The sequence below is a fragment of the Harpia harpyja genome, chromosome 4, assembly GCF_026419915.1.
Source record: "Harpia harpyja isolate bHarHar1 chromosome 4, bHarHar1 primary haplotype, whole genome shotgun sequence".
In the NCBI taxonomy this organism is placed as follows: domain Eukaryota; kingdom Metazoa; phylum Chordata; class Aves; order Accipitriformes; family Accipitridae; genus Harpia; species Harpia harpyja.
Window position 1 is genome coordinate 83,541,370 of NC_068943.1, and position 17,701 is coordinate 83,559,070.

Sequence of the window (17,701 nt, forward strand, 5' to 3'; positions counted from 1 at the left end):
TGAAAATACACCAGAAAAATATCTGAAGTGCCGTACTTGAATAAATCTTACTTGCTTTTAGGTATCATCTCAGTCCAGCTCTGGGGGCTAGAGTTACAGAAAGACTAGAATAATGACAAAGTGCTACAAATATCCAGAGCACTGTTACACAGATATGAAGATCCAGGACGGCTGCTTCTTTTACCTCCACATTTTCAGAAGGTAAGTAGAGGTGGGTTCCCTCTGGTTTGGGTTCCAGCTTAATATTTTTAAATGTTTGGGTTTTAGGTGTGGTAGGTCTAGACGATAGAGCAGCATCAGAGAACCTCTTGACCCAAGCATGTAAACCTTGAAGAATTCCTGATCCAATTTGATGTGTCTTAAAAACCCATATGGGAGCGGGTCACTGTCTCTCACAAGGGTGCTTTTACTGTAGAGTAACTGACGGCTAGCTGCTGTTTGCTGGCTGTATTTTTGGACAGGGCCTGAGCAACCTGATCTATGTTGGCCTGGCTCTGAGTGGGGGTTGGAGCCTAAATTACTCTGACTGTCACTAGCTGAGAAGCTTGAACCTCTTGGGTTCTTGACAAAGTATAGTCAGTGATGTGCAGACAGGTTAAATGCAGATATGTGTATACAAATGGTAGAAGGTGCAAGGCACAGAATTTAGTGTGGTAGAAGATCTGCTGTGGAACCTGGGCTAGCAGCGAGCTTGACCTGATACACTTTTGAGTCTTCTGTTTCCAGCTGAAGAGGCCAGCTTTCCAGTGGGCCTTGGTACGCTTCAGAAGCAAACCCAACCGCAGTGTATTTAATTCAGATAATCATAGTGCTGAAGCTAGCCTAGCCTGTGGGATTTATTTCCAGATTGGCATAGTATTTTTTACTTTCACATTAAAAAAAAAAAATTCATCAGCTGTTGCACATCAGGAAGACTCCAGTTTTGAGAGGATGTGTTTGCAGACAGTTCAGCAAACAGCTTGGGGCTGGGGGGTGTATGTGTTTATTTTTTTAAAGCCTGAAGCTAGTTTAGATTTGAATGGATACTGACTTGTAGTATAAATAGTCACAGAAGCCCCTGTATGGAGAATCATGGCCATGTACCATGCATTGAGCTGAAGGTCTTGGAGAACACAACTAGCTGTAGATGGATAAGGGTGTTTCAGTAAACTTGAACAGAATCTATGCACTCGCTCTTTCCCCCGGGCTCTGGCATGCAGACATCTGAGTGGAGTCTGTGTTTTCTGGCATCAGGAGCAAGGTCAATCCAGTTTGGCCTACTTTTTTTTTTTTTTTTTTAAATTATAAGGGGAAAAAAATCCAGTCTGAGTTTTGCTGAAAGCAGAAGTTTTTCACTTAGTTACAGCCGAATATAGCCGCACTTCCTGGTTCCCTCCCTCCCTCCCCTGGGTCTCATAGTATAATCTAATTATTAAATAGTTGCAATAAAAGTACATTTTGCCCTGGCAGGACTAAAGCCTATTGATAGGCCAGATATTTTTATGCCATCCTCGTCCTGTTCCTGCCAAAATGGGTTATTTTTTGGATTCTCTTGTCTGCTTTTGGATTTGTGATCTGCTCCTTTAATACATTCCTTCCAGTCTAGGCAGTGCTCTCCAACTGCCTGGCACTGATGTTAATGCCTTACTTCCTAATCAATCAAGTCCTCTGCATGCTTCCTTAAAGGAAAACTCTGTTCATGTTGTTCAGCCCAATGACACAAACTTTCACAGGTGTAAGAAACATTTGTCACCAAAGATGACACTGATGTGGGAAGTGAAGGCGAAACTTTATCCTGTTTGGCATTTCTGAGCCCATCCTGTGGGCAGTTCTTTTTTGTAAAACTGACTGTGGTACTGTGGGCAACTAGCCACAGACTGTAGCTCAGTTTCCAGCTGACATGAATATCTTGATTGTAGTAAGAACTTTGGGGATATTAAGAACAGGTTATGTGTGAGTATAGTAGGGACAGAATTTGTCTTTGCTTGCTCTGCTAATTAAAGAGTGATCCCTAATCACCATATTCTGTGCCTCGGGTATCTGCCTGCAGTAGTGGAGGTAGAGGGATAATTTAGGATGTGCCTACTGTTTAGATCCAAGGTGAAAATAGGAGGCAGGTAACAGAAACCAAATGTCACCCCAAACTAAAGGGTGGAGTACACTTGGAGGCTCAGCCAAAGGTCAAGAAAATAAGCCTTAAGACAAAAGTAAGAGAGAATTGTAGAAAGACAAGGTGGAATTAAGAACCAGAGCTAGGCAAAATTATTTTGAGAACAACAGACTACTACCAGTTTGGTACATTGAGCAACACCATTGATGGGATGGTCTGATTGACTCTGATATCAAATATGCATCAACTTGGCGGCTTCTCTGTTTAGGCAGGTTTTTCTTTCCCTTAGTTTCCTAGGAGACTGGTTAGCTCTGTGCCTTAACACCGAAGGAGCCAAAGAAACACCAAAATGAGTGCAAATTGACAATACAGAATGGATGGAGAATGGGAGGATATATCTGGAGGAAGCATATCACAAGATGGGAGCAGTAGCTTTTACAGCAGTTTGTATTCTGCGATATGGTCACTGTCCTTTATACCTCTAATTATTAAAAAACATAGTCTTACTTGGAGAAATTTGTCAGATGAGTAAAGATTGGGGTGAGCAATGTTATTGCTTTCTGGGGGCTTGTGTCCTGTTAGAAGTGTGCTGCTGCAAAATGGCTGTTCCTAGGATAAGGTTTATGTGCCAGCTGGAACTGCTGATTTCCTTTGAAACTCCTGTTTTTGTAATTATTCATGGCAAAAAAAAAAGTTTCTTCCCATATGAACTTCTGGCTTGCTGAGCTCTGAGGTGAGCCAAGTAGGTTATTTTCTTCAGTGTCTGCATTTTTTCCTAATTACATTGTGCCAGTTGTTACCACACAGTTTTATGTACCTGTGCTTCCAAATTTGTTAAGTTCCATGTTCTGGAAAAGTTCAGCAGCACTTCTTGGGGAGCTTGTCTTGGGACTGCCTTGTATCTATAAGAGAGTAACATTCTTGTGCCAAATACAGCCCTTTATGTAAACTTTTTTTTCTATATCATGTTTCTAACACTTTCTAATCTAACTCGGTTTCAGGAAGTAGAAAGGTAGTGCTGTGTGACTGAGCTGCCGTGCTTTGCCAGACAGTAGCTGATGAGTGAACTAGAGCTCTAATTGCTGACACTCTTCTGGGCAAACTGTCCTAAAAATGTAACGCTTCCTTTAACACATTCTCCTAAGCAAGCTGCCATTCCTTAAAGGTGAACGTTCTACATCTAATGCAGCCCATGTTATTCTGGGAAATCTTACTAAGTCTCTGATGTTGGCTAACTGCTGAATCCATGTGGTTGGGCATGGGAGGGGAAACAAGATCATCTCAGGATGAGATAGGTGGCATCTAACAGCATAGATCACAAGTCCTGGTGTCCCCTGTCCCCTAGATGTGTTGTGTCCTGCTGCAGACAACCTTTGTGTGTCACTTTGAACAGTCAAATGCCAGCTCCTGCATAGATGCACGGCCTGGCACAAAGCAAGGGATTGCCCTGAATGCCATCAGCACTGTAAAAGAAAACTGGAAATCATGTACCCAAACTTCTGCAGTTTGATGACAGGATGATGACAGGATCCCAAAGAAGATAATAAACTTCATCCCTGCTGTGTCTGTTTCCCAGCAGGAGAAGCTGCAGGGTAACAGCAGTGGGATGATCAGATGGCTCTTGTAGTGGGTAGAAGGAACCCAAGCAGCAGCAGAGGATATTGCAGCAGCAGGTATGAGACATGCTTTATTATAGCTGTAGTTTTGAGTCCCTTGTCTGTTTTGAATTGATCTGTCGGTACTTGACTGACTTGCTCTCCTTGGTCTCCTTGTACTCATTTACATGCTCTATTACGATGTTGGCAGTGCTGGACATCCGTGATTACTTTTAAGTGCACTCTTTCTTTCTGGTATATTGATGATTCATACTATTAGGAGAGGCTTCCTGCCTTTCCATGACTTCGTGAAAATGATCTATTTCATAATGTCTCCTTACTCTTAGCAGGGCTTGTGCTCTGTTCCCAAAACTCCCACTGTTTTCACTGCAAGCATGACCAGACTGTGAAATAGCTTGGCTGGTCTGGTGAATAATCTGTTAGTCTCTTTTAATAAACTGCAGTTTTATTTATCTTGCTGCTCTTTAGAGCTTTTCATCTCAAAACATTTGAGTGCAGAAACTGTCCGGTAGTGAAATGCAGCCATCTCTCTTGGGGATAGAGTGGGAGGCAGACAGGCAGGCATTTTACTCCACAGTTTAGAGTGAGAGGAATTTTGTTCAAGGACAATGAGGGAAAGCTTAGCTTGTATGCTGAATGACCCTTTGATCTTCCACGTTCATGCTCAGCTGATCAGGACTTTAAATCTAAGCTCTGTCTCCCTCCTACCCATAGCAAACAGCCAGAAATATAATCTCATTTAGGACTTGAGCACTGGACCAGAATGACAGGACTGCAATGGTAACTGTTCAGCCTTACATGTTTCCTATTTGCCTGTCACTTCCTCAAGTGATGCTGACATAAAGCTAAAGAATGGTGGGTAGCAGTTCTGGGATGTGTAGTCGGGTGTACTCGGAGAGGTCCAATGGGGAAGGGAAGGCCAGGCCTGTTACACAAAAATACTCTCCTGCATGCCTGTAAATACTGAGGAACTGGACAGTGCTGTAGTGTTAAAAGGTGGCTTTCTGGAACACGCTGAATAGGTGGGTTCATAGCCAGGAGATGCATTTGATAATTCTGAAGCTTTGTGGTGTTTGCTAATTGTGATGAAATGACTGGCTTTCTGAGGCTCTGAAAACAGAATAGTTAACTGGTGGTGTGGTAGGTCAGCTCTCCTCCTGTGCAAGAAGGCTACAAGAAACTGCTGCGGCTGAAGCAATGGAAACAAGCAAGCAGAGTATGATACGAAGTTGGATCCTTGACCTGCAGCCCTTGAGCAGTTGTAAAAGATCATGTTACTTCTGCTACTATGCAGCACATCATTAGGAACCTTAATTACGGGGAGATGACTGCACTGCGTAGGCTAGAGTGTAGCCTGCAGGAACATAGGAACTTTTATAACGCTTACTCTGTGGTGTGTGTCTTTGTTGGGGAAGGATACAGAAAGGCCTGTTCTTGTTGCAAGTAAACTTGGCTGGCTGATAATGTGCAACTCAGCTAGAATGGCTGTAGCCCATTTGACAGGTAACAGCTGGTGCTTTCTTGCCTCTTCCTACATATTAAAGCAAAATGTGGGTTTTTAAATGTTGAGGGAGGCATTTGGTGAAAGCAGAACTTGGACTTGAGACGGAGTGGTGCTTTGCTTAGTTGTGCCGAACCACTTCATTTTTTTTTTTTTTTTTTTTTTTTCAGTATTCCTTGCTGTATTTATAGCATGAGATATGGTGAGAACAATCAGAGGCACAGGTGTGACCTCCTTTATGCTAAAACAAAGCAGCACAGAGGAGTGAATATTTTTAGTTTGTTCCAGCTGTGGGTATTGGGTTCAAATTGCAGTGCCTTAAAAAGGCAGTGTGGCAGAGAAACTGAAAGGTGAATTTGAATTTCTAGGTTGGAAGGACTGACTCTGAAGGGTTCCTAGAAAAGTTGAGCTACCAGTGCGTCAGTGAAAAAAGAATATGGTCAAAACTCCTGTATTTGGCATTTATAACTATTTTTCACTGCAGTTTTATGTTCTTTTGAACACCTGTACTTTGGTAGTTCCCTTTCCATTTCATTTTCTTACATTTAATTTCCCGTTTCTTTGCTAATAGCTACTATGGACTTGGGAAGGAAATATTTTCAGGAAAAGTGTCTTTGACTTGAAGAAATGTCTGTGTACAGAGTAGCAGCAACGTTTCCGAGATCAGCTAGGTATGGTTTTACCTTGTTGCTGCAGTGGGAGCTGGGATAGGAAGAACTGTTAGGAGAATAGACACTTGAGGACCCTTGTTTAGTTTAAAACTTAATTTTAGGTAAGATTACATGAACAGAGAAATGCTTGAACTGTCTTCTGGTGAATGCTGTTAACTCTCAGAAATGCCCCCTAACACTATTGCTGTTCTGGAATGTTCCCTTACCCTTAGGACAGTCCTGAGCAGAGATCGTTGTGCCTCCTTGTGCGACCGGGTTTCCACCTTAGCAGAGACCTCGCAGCGCTCCTTGCTAGGAGAGATAGGGATGATTAGTTTGATGGGTGGCATTTTGTTTACTAAGATCTAATAACCAAAGCTGTGGTTTCTGTCTCATCTTTGCTTCCATCAGGAGGTACGTTCTGTCTTTCCCTTCCACAACTGCAGTATTGCAATATATGCCACCTCTCCCCCCCCCCCCGCCCGACCCCCCAGGGTTTTTCTAAAAGCAAGATGGCACTGTCTTGTTTCCCATCTGTTGCCTGATTACATGCAAATAGCAACAGCCGGCCTTGTGAGCAGAGAGATACAGGAAGAAGATGGGGAGTGCTGCTCTGCTGCGATAGCCACTGGGGCAGACCAACTGTCTGCTGCTGCTGTCACAACCGCTCCTCTCCAGAGAGGTTGGCGCCAAGCCCGGGCTACTTTGCCACCTCATGCTTTTCCCCCTCTTCTTATCTAGCCATGCCACAGCTTCCCAGGCTCCTGGGTTAGATAGATCAGCCCTACCCTTTTCACTTGGACAGATGCTTCCTTTCCCTAAACCCACGTAACTGTGTCTGTCTGGAGGCAGAATATAGGCCAGGACCCGGAGCAGGTGGAGCCTGCTTGTAGGTTTAGTAGAGGTAGGGCGAGTGGAAAGGGTGGAATGTAACGACCTTCATCTGAGGACTGGTTAGACTATGTTTTACGGGACTAGAACAAGGAAAAAAAGCCTCCGCGTTGTGATGTCTTTTCAAGAAATCAAACAATGTGGTATAATTACAAGGTTTAAATGGATGATCGGAAATGATACTTGAGGAACAGAAGGTCAGAGGATGGTGAACAACGGGCTGCTGAGAGCCCTGGGTGGGTGGAAGGACCTTGTTTGCTCTACACCTGCCAGGTGTGAGACTGCAGGGACAAATGGAGGTGAGGCACCTTGGAGGAACCTACTTTTGAAAGCAGGGCCAGATTCCCAAACGCTTAGCACTGGTGAAAAACTGTATCTTTAGTACTTACGGCTTCAACTTTGCCTCCCCCAAAATCCTTGGCACCCCATATCCTGAGCATTCAATTTTTCTTCCTATGGCCCTATCCAGAGCTTTGGCTTTGTCATTCCTGAAACCATATTCCCCTGTAGCCTCCCTTCTGGGCCTACAAACGGGTCTGTGTTCTCAGGTTTTTTTATCCATCTCTTTTAAGTAGCAGTTGATTCCTGCAGGTGACATGAGATGGGAGATAGCGGAAGGAACAGAAGTTTTCTGGAAACACGAGCTCAGCAAAGCTCGCTTGAGTCAAAGGCTTTTGGTGGTGGGAAAGATGGGGAACCAAAGGAGAAGGGTCCTCGTCCAGCTCCTGTTGAAGCTGGTGTTCCCAAGGGTCAGATCCTGCAAGGAGGCTGGGAAGCGAGTCACCTCCTTGGTACAAAACGTGGAACACGAGCAGCGCGGCCGGGTGCCTGATCCTGCCCCAGCTCCGTGAAGGACTGCACCCGTCCAGCTCCGCCGGCACCGTGAAACCACATCAGCCAGCCCGTACCTGTGTCTGACCGCACTAGTCATGCTGTATGACCAGCACAAAAAACCCCAACTTCAACATTTTGATTTCTGTTCTCCTTTTTCCAGCTATATTTTTTTTTTTTAAACTCTTAATTCAGCCAGGGAGGGGTTGTGGTATCTTGAATTTCAGATGTCTGAGGGGCACACAAAATTAGAAGTTCACTCAGCAGTAAAACTTGTAGTAGAATTTTCCACAACAGGTTTTTCTAGTTTAAAAGCGAACAACAACTGCGGTGTTTGCTTTGCTTAGAGCAGAGCTCAGGTAAAAGGGGGGGGGGGAACCCCAAACCCTAAAAGCTGATAAAATCCTTGCCTGCTTTCGGGAGCGGGTGTGGATCGGGGGACCTGAGAGCTTAGTGCTGGAAACCTGCACTCTAATCTTGATTATTTTTAAGCTTTCTGCTTCTTTCTACCTTTCTCCTTCGTCGCATGCGGCGGGGGGGGGAAGGACGGGTTGCAAAGTCCCGGGACGGCTGGGCCTTGCGCTTCCCGCTGCCGCCGTGCCCCGGGGGTGAGGCAGGAAGGGAGGCCGGTGGGGGGGGGAGCGGAGGGGGCACCGGTCCCGGTGCGGCGGCGGCCGCCCGCCTTCGTCCTCCTCCTCCTCCCTCCCAAGGTGAAAGAGAAACCGGGCCCACCCACGTGATCCGCCGGCGCGGAACACAAACACTGCCAGGCGTTTCTGATTTGTCTTCGCGGGGAAGGGGCGGGGCGTAAGAGGAGGCTTGCGATTGGTTCCCTTGCAGAAGTGTGGGCTGTACGCGGCTGTCCCCTGTTGCGATTGGTTCCGCCGCCGCTACGGGGAGGGAGAGAGGGCAAGGCTTGAGCATCTCTTCCCTCTTTTGATTGGCTCTGACGCGAGGCATGACGCCTCTTAAGGGTGAGCGCATTTCTGATTGGCTAAGCCTTACAGCGCGTGCGGGGGGAGGAGCTTGCAGAGAGCTCTCATTGGCTTTCGTTAACGAGGGCGGATCGGTTGGCTGCGGACACCCAATGATCGCCGGGCTCCTCCCGCCGGCACCGCCCCCGGAGCGCTGATAAGCGGCGTTGGCGGAGCTGGGGGAGTCAGTGCGGCGGCTGGCGCGGGCGGGACGGGCATGGCGGGGGCGGCCGGCGCCTCCTGCTGCTGCCGCGGCGGGGCGGGGGGGCTCCAGCCGCTCCGCGCCACCGTCCCCTTCCAGCTCCAGCAGCGCCGCGGAGACGGGGGCCGGGCAGGTAACGGTGGGAGGGAGGGAGAAGGTGGGCGACCCCCCCCGCCGCCGGTGCGCAGCCGGGTCCACGGGCAGCCTCGGGGCTGCGGTGGGGGGAAGTCCCGCGTGTCTCCTGCAGCCGGGCTGGGGTTCCGAACCGGGTTAGTAAAGAGCCGCTCCGCCGGTTCCCAGCGGCAGCTCCCGGGGGCTTGCAGCGGCCGGTCGTGGTGCGAACCGCCCCGCAGCGTGCCCCCGCGGGGGAGCGTCTCTTCGCCCCGGGCCCCGGCGGCTGAGGTGGGGCCGAGGCGGAGCCGTCCTCGGTCCCTGCGGCGGGGGGGACCCGGTGCTGTGCGCGCCGACACCTCCCGTCCTCCCCGGGGCCGCGGAGGCAGTGCTGGGATTAATTAGAGAAAACTACCGTGTGCTCGGGAGGCTTCTCCTAACTGATGCTGCGTGGGTGGAAGTGAAAGAGAAAGGAGAGAACCAAGGGCAGAGGAGAGGGGAAAAGAAAACGAGGTGGGGGAGGACACGACACCAAAGACAATGAGCGATGGAAAACTTCAAACCCCGAAACAGCCGAGCTGCTTAAAACGCTGCCCGTGGGCTGTGGTCACACACGCGAGGGGTTGAGCTTTGATCTCCGGCCCCGTGGGGTCAACAGATCTCCCTTCCGTGCTGGCTTCCTTGCAGGCAGGACGTGTCCCTGCTTGCGGTCTCCCGTGACAATGAGTTGCCTATTTGGAGGTGGCTTCCCAAAAAAACGGAGCCCTGTGTTTTATGCAGCTGATCTGGCTTGATAAAGAAGCAATAATTTGATTGACGCTAATGGCTATTTGTCCCTAATTGCATTACTGAGATTTTTCTGACCACTTCAGGAATGCTTATTTAAATATAACTTTTTGGTGACCTAATAATAGTCTTTGGCTTTATGTACGTATTACTTTTGGCTGTTCATGGGACTGCTTTTGGATGTTGGGTTCTTGCTTGGCTGTTCATTATCTCCAGTATTAAAATAGCAATGAAACACTTTTTGGGTTAAATGTAAGATTAAACAGACCTCTGGAACAGAGAGAAATATTTGTCAAGCTTTGGGCCAGCTGATCTTGGTGGCATCTGTTCAGAGTGCTGGTCTCTTGTTTAACACAGTGGCTACTTAATATGCTTTGCAGAGGACAGTGCTGCAGCCCATCCTACAATGAGAATTAATGGTCCTTCCTGAAGTGTCCTGCATTTCACTGCTTGAGACTTAGAGTCATTCCTGCCACTGGCAGGGTTGGTATCGATCAGGGAGGCTATTAAAAAGCTTTTTGCTCAATTTACACTTGAAACAAGTTAATGAAATAAATTCTTTGGAGTGCTAGCCTCTCCTTCCCACTCAACAGTGTGGTGAAGTTGCTGTGAAGAGGGCTATTAGTCAGTAGCTTCAGACCTTGTGAAGAAAATAAAGCAAATCTCAAAGAAAGGAGAGCCAGGCTGCCTGTGATCTCTTGGTTGCACTAGAGCTCTGTACTGTACCTACTCCAAAGTGTGGTGAATACCATGCAGCTTTCTGAGGGCAAAACGGCTGGAGCGCCACTGAGATGAACCAGAAATGCTGGTCTTCATTTCTTCCTGGCTCTGTGCCTCACTGTTCAGGCTCTAGGAGCTTGAATTTTTCCTCTTGATCATAGTAATTTCATCTACAGTTTTGGAAGTGTTGAAATTTCCATTGCTCTCTGCCTCATCACTCTTCGTAAGCTTCAATTTGTTCCCTGCATGTGTGGGAGCTGTAGCAGTAAACTGGCAGGGTTTAACTGAAAACTGGTATCCTGGTGATTCATAATCTAACACTTTTGCTCCTACCTTTTGGGAGCTCAGCATGGAAATCTGTTGCTTTATCACATCTTTCCTCATTTGACTGCTGACTTTCTGAATTGCTCTCAAGCCTCATGGCGGCTGGCTGCTGGGGATCTCTGTGGTTCTGGCTTGGGGTTTTAGAAGAAGAGGTAGAGTGATCTGGGGTCTGATCCTGCAGCTGCTCTGATAATAGAGGATCCCATTGAGACGAGGAGCAGCTGCTGAGTGTCTCAAAGGGCTTCTGTTAAAAGGAAGAGCTAGAGCTGGGGGATGCCAGGAATGAGGTCTAAGAATATTTTAAAAGGAGTTGACTTGCTGTTTAGAAATCCAAGATGTCAGGACTAAGAGTGATGAATCTCATGTATGTCATTGGGGTCAGGTTTTTTTAAATTCCTTATCTCTTCAGTGATGTGGCTTTTGGTGGTGAAGTAGATAATGTGTTAGTGTTTGATCCTCCTCAGGTGCAGCCCAGACCCATCCCTGTTGCATCCATTTATGCCAGGTTAGGTGGCTCAGAGGCAGCTGCTGGGGTAGTCAGAGCTCTGCAGGTGCTGTAACACTGGCAAGGTTATGTGTTCTCTGGGGTGGGATGAGCTTTGTGGAGACTTTGAAGTTTAAATCGTTTAACGGCAGTGCTGGTGCTGTTTGTGGCCTCGGTTGTTTCCTCCAAAGCCCACACCGGAGCACATGCTGTTCTGAGAGTTTCCATCCTTGCATCCAGACTTAAGCTGCCCTGAGACTTATGCCTTTGTGCTCAGGAATCTACTGCCTGGGTGTAACCTCAGTCCTCATCAAGCATTACAGGTCTGAAACCTGATTTTCTCAAGCAAGACATGGCAAAGTCTTTATGCCTCTTTTTTTCAGTATGACACTAGAAAAAATAGGATTATTTAAATTGCAGCTCAAACTTTAATTTACAGACCCATTGGTGAACATAGCATTTTGTGGACATGAACAGGTAAGTAGTCTTAGTCATCTAAATTGGTTCATGCGCAGAGAGGGGGAAGGTGGAATATGGTGGAAAAGCAAAGCCACGTCATGTTACTAGTTGAGCAGACTCCTTCAGTGCACTCATTAAATGTGTAGGGGGTAAGATGGGATGAATAGCTGTACCAGGAGTTACCTACCAACAGCTTTCCTGAATAGCGTTGGAGTAGATTTCTTAGGAGGAGAAAGGGTAGTTGCCTGTCTGCCTTCCAAATGCTACCTGGTTATCAGTGACAGTGTGGCATAGAAGAGGAACAACAGTGAGGTGCAGAAATACAAGTCTTCATCTGTAAACCTGTATGGTTGATTGGGGGGTTTCATGAATGGCTTTGACAAGACCTGTGTCTTGCGCTTCATGTATTTCACATTAATCCTCTGTGAAACCAAAGCTTTACTGATAGTCTCTCTTCAATAAAATTCAGATAAATTCACCAGTTTTCCCACCACCACCCCTACAACCCCAGAATTATGTGGTGCCTTTTAGCTTTTCAGGAAGTTACTGTTGGCTGAGCTGACTCATCTAGATGGGATTTTGTTGCTTCCCTGCTGAACTTGCCTGTTTTTGAGATGTCCAGTTGTTTTTGCTGTGTGGATCCTGCTAGAGAGACTAAGTGAGCAGTCTGCCAAATATCTTTATTTGGTATCTGAATTAAACCCGTGCCTGGTCTATATTATAGAGGCAGACGAGTGGGACGCTATTCATAGGCAATACTGTCTGAGTATATGTTTAGCAAAATGAAAATGTTTCTTTAGGAATAAAAATGTCTGTTTGCCACTTGAAAGTGCTGTGGGATTGCTGCTTATGTGGTAGTGATGCAGCAGAGCTGTTAATATCTTTCTCTGCTGCTTTCCTTTGCTGCAGGCATCACATAATGAGTGTGGGGGTCTCCTCCCCTCCTCTGTCTTATTAGTTGAATATCTTATGTGCTTCAGGCCTTACTGTGTTTGCTTAGCAGTTGGTAACTGATGGGGTTTTGTGTCCTGAGGGATGGGTATAAAGGCTTCTGTTACTGAAACAGTGGTCCAGATGTTTGGGGTGTTTGCTCTTGAGTTTTCTTTTTTGCTGTTTAACACCTGTAGTTTTTCAGGGGGTGCTTAAGCAAATGAACAAGGGCCACACAGGTTCATAACGTTTATATCCTGTGCCCAACTTGAAAGTGAAAAAGTCCATCTTAGAGAAGGGGTGTCTCAGTAGAAGTAGCAGCTCGGTTGGTATTAACTCTCCAAAAGAGAAACAAAAACCCTCAAGCAGGGATGCAGAGTACTGTCATGGGAAAATTGTGCTGCTGCACCGTGCAAACAGCTGCTTTGACAAACTCTGCATTTCCAAATTTTGGGATTCATCACTATTAAGTAATTCTGCCTTTGCCTTTATCAGCCTGCTCACCCCCAGCAAAACCCTAGAATTAAAGGGTTAAGCACAGGTAGGGAGATGTAATGGGGAAAAATAGTCATGTAGGACTGGTTGAGGGATGGGAAAGTCTTGAAGATGTCCTGCTGTAGCACTAGCCAGGAAGAATCCCGCCTCTGTCCTATGGAATCAAATCAGTCTTTGTGCAAAACATAGTTGAATACAATACATGGCTTAGGTTTGGAGGCAAAGCATTGCAGGTGGCTTTGTTTAACGTAGAACGAGTTTCTCGCACAGTAATTGGAGCCCATTCATGGTATTGCAGTCCTCAGCTGATACAGATCATGCCTTCAATCTAAACTTGCTGCTCCCAGTTCGTTAGCCTCTGGATAGGGGTGTGGGAAAGGGGAAACAAAGGACACATCTATAACTAATCTTGACTTGTGTTGACATTCTGTGGGTGAAACAAGTTTTTCCCTGCTTTAAAATGCTGGAGATGACATTTAAAAACAGATTTGCAGGGGGGAAGGGATAGGACTGTGCAATCAGTTTGATCTGTCCCTTCTATAGCAGAATGCTCCAGAGGAACTAGGAAGCTCTCAGATCATTTACCGTGGATGGATTTTTATTTGTGAATCTTTTTCAGCTGGGGCTTATCTAACACAATTGCATGGACCATAGCAAAGTTTTTTCAACATTTGTTGAGTGAGGAAGGAACCTGGGCACCTATTTGTGTAGAGAAGCAGCAGTTCTGTTGCAGGTGTGGCAAACGTTTTACTCTCTGTGTGGTGCAAAAGAAGAAACAAGTACTTGGCCTAACCCTGTGAGAGAAATAATGTCAAGCACCAAGTGCAATGAGTTCTCTATGCAAAGCTTGGATGTTGAAATACTGTGTAAATGGCAGCGTTGACTACATCGAGTTGATCTTGGCACTTCCCTCACAGCTCCTGCAGTTTAAGATGACAATACTGATTTAGTGGGATTCACAGTTATACAGGAAGGATCTCCAAGAAAGACCAATAGTGTTGAGCCTGTAAAAATATTCCCTCTTGGAATTTATATTAAACAGGCCTTTTTGCATTAGAAATTAAGCTTGTGGTGCTGCCATTCAAACCACCTGATAATGCAGGGTTGACTGTACAGGAAATGAGGAAAATATCAAAGAAGGTCGTGTGGTTAGCCCATTCTTTGAAAATAACGGGAGATAATTGTTTCCATGCTTGCCTGGAACCTGGTGCATGACTCTGGGCAAGCTGCTTCTCCTCCCTGTGCCTCAGTTTCTCATAGTTTGTGTGCCATCCTTTAAGGCTGGAAGCATTCAAGAACAGGAATTACAAAGCTTGTATGGTTCCTGGCATGCTTGAGCCTGAGGCTGCTGCGTGCAACTCTTGTATGCATAATGCTGTTGTGCTTACACTGTTTAGGCTAGCTGTAACACTGAGCTAATACTAGCTTTGGTATCCTGCTTCCCAGTTAGAAGAGGCACTAGGAGCGTAATCAGAAGGTGTATCAGATGTTGTGGGGTTGTTTTTCCTTGCTGAAAAGTTGTTTCAGTAGCTTCATGTTGGGCCCTCCAGGCAGATGGCTTCACTGCAACTAGCCATAAAGATGACTGTGAGTATGGGAGGAGGGCTTGTCATAAAGTGTTGATGTGACTTATGTAGTTATATGTCTATAAAGGGCAGGAAGCCTTCTTCCTTGTTTTCCACCTTGTCTGTAACTGTAGAAATATCAAGGATGTCTTACTCTGTTTTCGGTTTACTTTATCTGTACTGGAAGATTTCCAAGGGCTTGAGAATCAAAGGTTTCTCATCTTGAGAGTGAGCGCCCTGCCTTTTGCAGTGATCTTGATTCCTAGATGCTTATCAAGAATTGATTTACATAGAGTTAACGAAAAAGGGAAAAAACCCAAACCCACAGCTTTATCTTCATTGCTTGGGTTTCACTCTTCTGATATGGGTGACATGGATGATCCTGGTAGCTCCTTAGTCATCTGTATTCTCCAGGATCAGAGTGAACAAGTCCTAAAGGTCTAATGTTTGAACAAGTTTTTGCTTGTTTCTAAACCACTCTTATTGTTCATGAGAGGCTTCCTGCCCACCTGTTTTTTTCCTAGTTCTTACTTAAATTTCAGAGTGTAAAGCCAGCCCAGAAGCACTCCCAGCCTGTATCAGTGGATAAGAGATGGGCTTGCTTGAAGATCCCACCAAAGTGGTGACTTGCATCAGGCTAGATTTAGGAAATGTGCACTTCAACCAAAGACTTTGAGAATGTTGAAATTCTTCACATTGTTTTATCATTTGAAAAACAAACTTTGAAAGAATTGAGTTAAAGGTGAAGAGTTCAGCTCTTTTACTCCATCAGCTGGGTGTTCAGCTTCAGACCTTGAGCCTTGTTGGAGGGAGTTGCTGTTTAACAATGTCTGCGTCCAAAAAAAAAAAAAAAGCTTGAACTGCTAGTGTCCCCTATTAATTTCCTTCAATGATATCTGCAGATGCTGTGTCCTTTGGGCAGCGCTCTCCAGCTGTACTCTTAACGCAGCTTGTAACCAGGGGAGTGATTACAAAGCCTGGAATTTCTTCCCTTGTGCTCCCAGGCCAGTTGTAAAGCCCTTGGGGCTGGTTCAGCGAAGGCTGCAGGGCAAGTCATTGCTGGGTTGTATCAGATGGGAATCCAGCTCCCCAACCTGGTGTAGGATCCTCTTTGCCCTTGGGTTTTTTTGCTTTCCTGATGCTCCCCCTCGGTGGGTTGCTCCTTTCTGCGTCAGTCAAGCGCTGAAGCGGAGAAAGGTTCTTGTGGGGTTTCATAGAGGGCTGTGCTTTGGGAACACCAGGTACTTTTTTGGGTGTCTTGGGCTGTGTGTGTACAGTTTGAGCAAGAGTCATGAGGGGTAGTGTGGTTTAACCACAGCTTCTGCCTATTCACCGGAAAGTGCAATGGATTTCAGTGCTCTGAGGGTTTTGCATTTCTGTATTAATGTTTACTGAAATGAGCAAAGAGCTATGAAATCCCATCCTGGCATGGGTGTGAATTTCCCTTCAGTTGTAAATCTTCTTTAAAGGGATTATAATTTTAAAATATTGAGAGAGATATGTAGAATACTTCCTTTGCAGAGACTTGAGGTGAAAAGACTTGGTGTCGGAAGTTACCGCTGTGGACGTATTAACTCTTTTTGCAGGAGTGGCTGAGGGTTGTGTGTATTGTTACCTTTTAATCTGCCTATAAATTCCAGGTTCATTTTCCTCTTTGAAGACCCTTAACATTCCAATTGTTCTTTTTCTCTACCCATACATATCAATTGCAACTGGTTGTCTTACTGCATTCTTCTTTCCCGTTGCACGACTACTGAACATAACTTTCCTTTCTTGCTTTTGGGATAAAGTGAGATTTTTCTTTTCCTAGAAAATGCAAACCATGTCCAGCCTTCAAAGGTTGCTTGTAGTCATCCTGCTGCCCGTCTTGTACTGGAGATACTCTCTGCATCCCTGCTTGGCTTTGTTTTCTGGTGGGGGTTTTTGTGGAGACCCCTCAGATGGTGTGGATTTATAGCCTCCCTTGTCTTTTGGTACCTTAAGTAAGCATGTTCTGGCAGGCTTCTCTGGATCTCCTACTCCAGTTCTGGTTAAAGCTTGAGATCTTCCCCTTGTCTTCCCCACTTAAAAAGACCTGTCTGTAGCTGTCTTTGTGGAGAGGATATTCTTTTTCTCTCCAGCTTCTTTGAACTTTCATCCCAGTGCCTCTCCAGCTCTTGATCGTTCTTTTGTTCCTGTCTTGGTAGCTAACTCTGACCATGCCACGAGTTCCTGTGAAATGCTTCTATTTTCTAGCATGTTTGTAGGTTTCTGTAGCGTACTAAGCACAGGATTTTAAATTTCATTAAGAACAGGTAAAACTGCCTGTTCATCTCCTTTTAGTCTTTCTGGGATTCCCAGAGCAAAAGCATTTATTCGTTGCATAATCCTGTGTTGGTTTCAGATTGTGTGATAGATTAAGGTCCTCTCCCGGAGTGCTTTTGCAGAAGTAGCATGCAATAGCAGCACTTTGGTGTGCCGCAAGGAAGTGCCTGGGCTGACTGCGATGGTTGCAAGCATGGTTTCTTAAATCTCCACATTTCTTCTGAATGTGGAGAGAGTGCAGTAAAAGCACAATGCTGAGAAAAGGCAATTCTTTACCTGTAAAGATTTTTAGTCTTTGCTATGTTAAAGATTGGGACTGTTCAAAAATAAGTGGTTCTGTTGCATTTCCTCAGTGCAGCAGTCAGGACATACGCTTTCCTTTACCTGCTCCATCTGGGAAAAAAGAAAAAAATTAAAACTGAGGATATCTTTCTGAAGCTTGTTTGCTGCTGAGAATTTTTGTCCTATTTGGCAACAACCTGTCAGGTAACTTGATTCACCATGATGAAACTGCAGAGAAATTGAAATGAGATTTAAATGGGTTATAATGTTGAAGCTTCAGTTCTGATCTTTATTTCACTAACACTTCTGCTTGTCACTCCACTGGAAATGCCTGGTTAAAGTGGTTTTGATCCTCAGAGGAGATACGTTTTCTGATCAAGTACCATCTTGTGGAGTGAGGTTAGATGAAGTGCGATTCCCTGACATGGATTGTGGATCCCTGTTCTTGACATCCTCTGGAAGTCCTGTGCATGTCTCTTGTCCAGTT

General features: G+C 45.8%; 1 protein-coding gene across 9 annotated transcripts in view; it reads left to right on the plus strand.

Annotated features, from left to right (window-relative positions):
• The window catches only part of FAM117A (family with sequence similarity 117 member A), a 33,875-nt gene that overhangs the window by 3,755 nt on the left and 12,419 nt on the right, over positions 1 to 17,701 (plus strand). For 3 of the 9 annotated variants that reach the window (XM_052785259.1, XM_052785258.1, XM_052785262.1), the window contains 2 exons: positions 62 to 201; positions 3,666 to 3,762. Coding sequence is in view for 4 of the 9 variants with exons in the window: in XM_052785253.1 (XP_052641213.1) it covers positions 8,770 to 8,887 (118 nt within the window). In the remaining 5 variants the exon portion in view is untranslated. Of the gene's footprint in view, positions 1 to 61; positions 202 to 3,665; positions 3,763 to 8,748; positions 8,888 to 17,701 lie in introns of those variants that run through there. The other 6 variants (XM_052785253.1, XM_052785256.1, XM_052785257.1 and 3 more) reach the window with 4 other exon arrangements.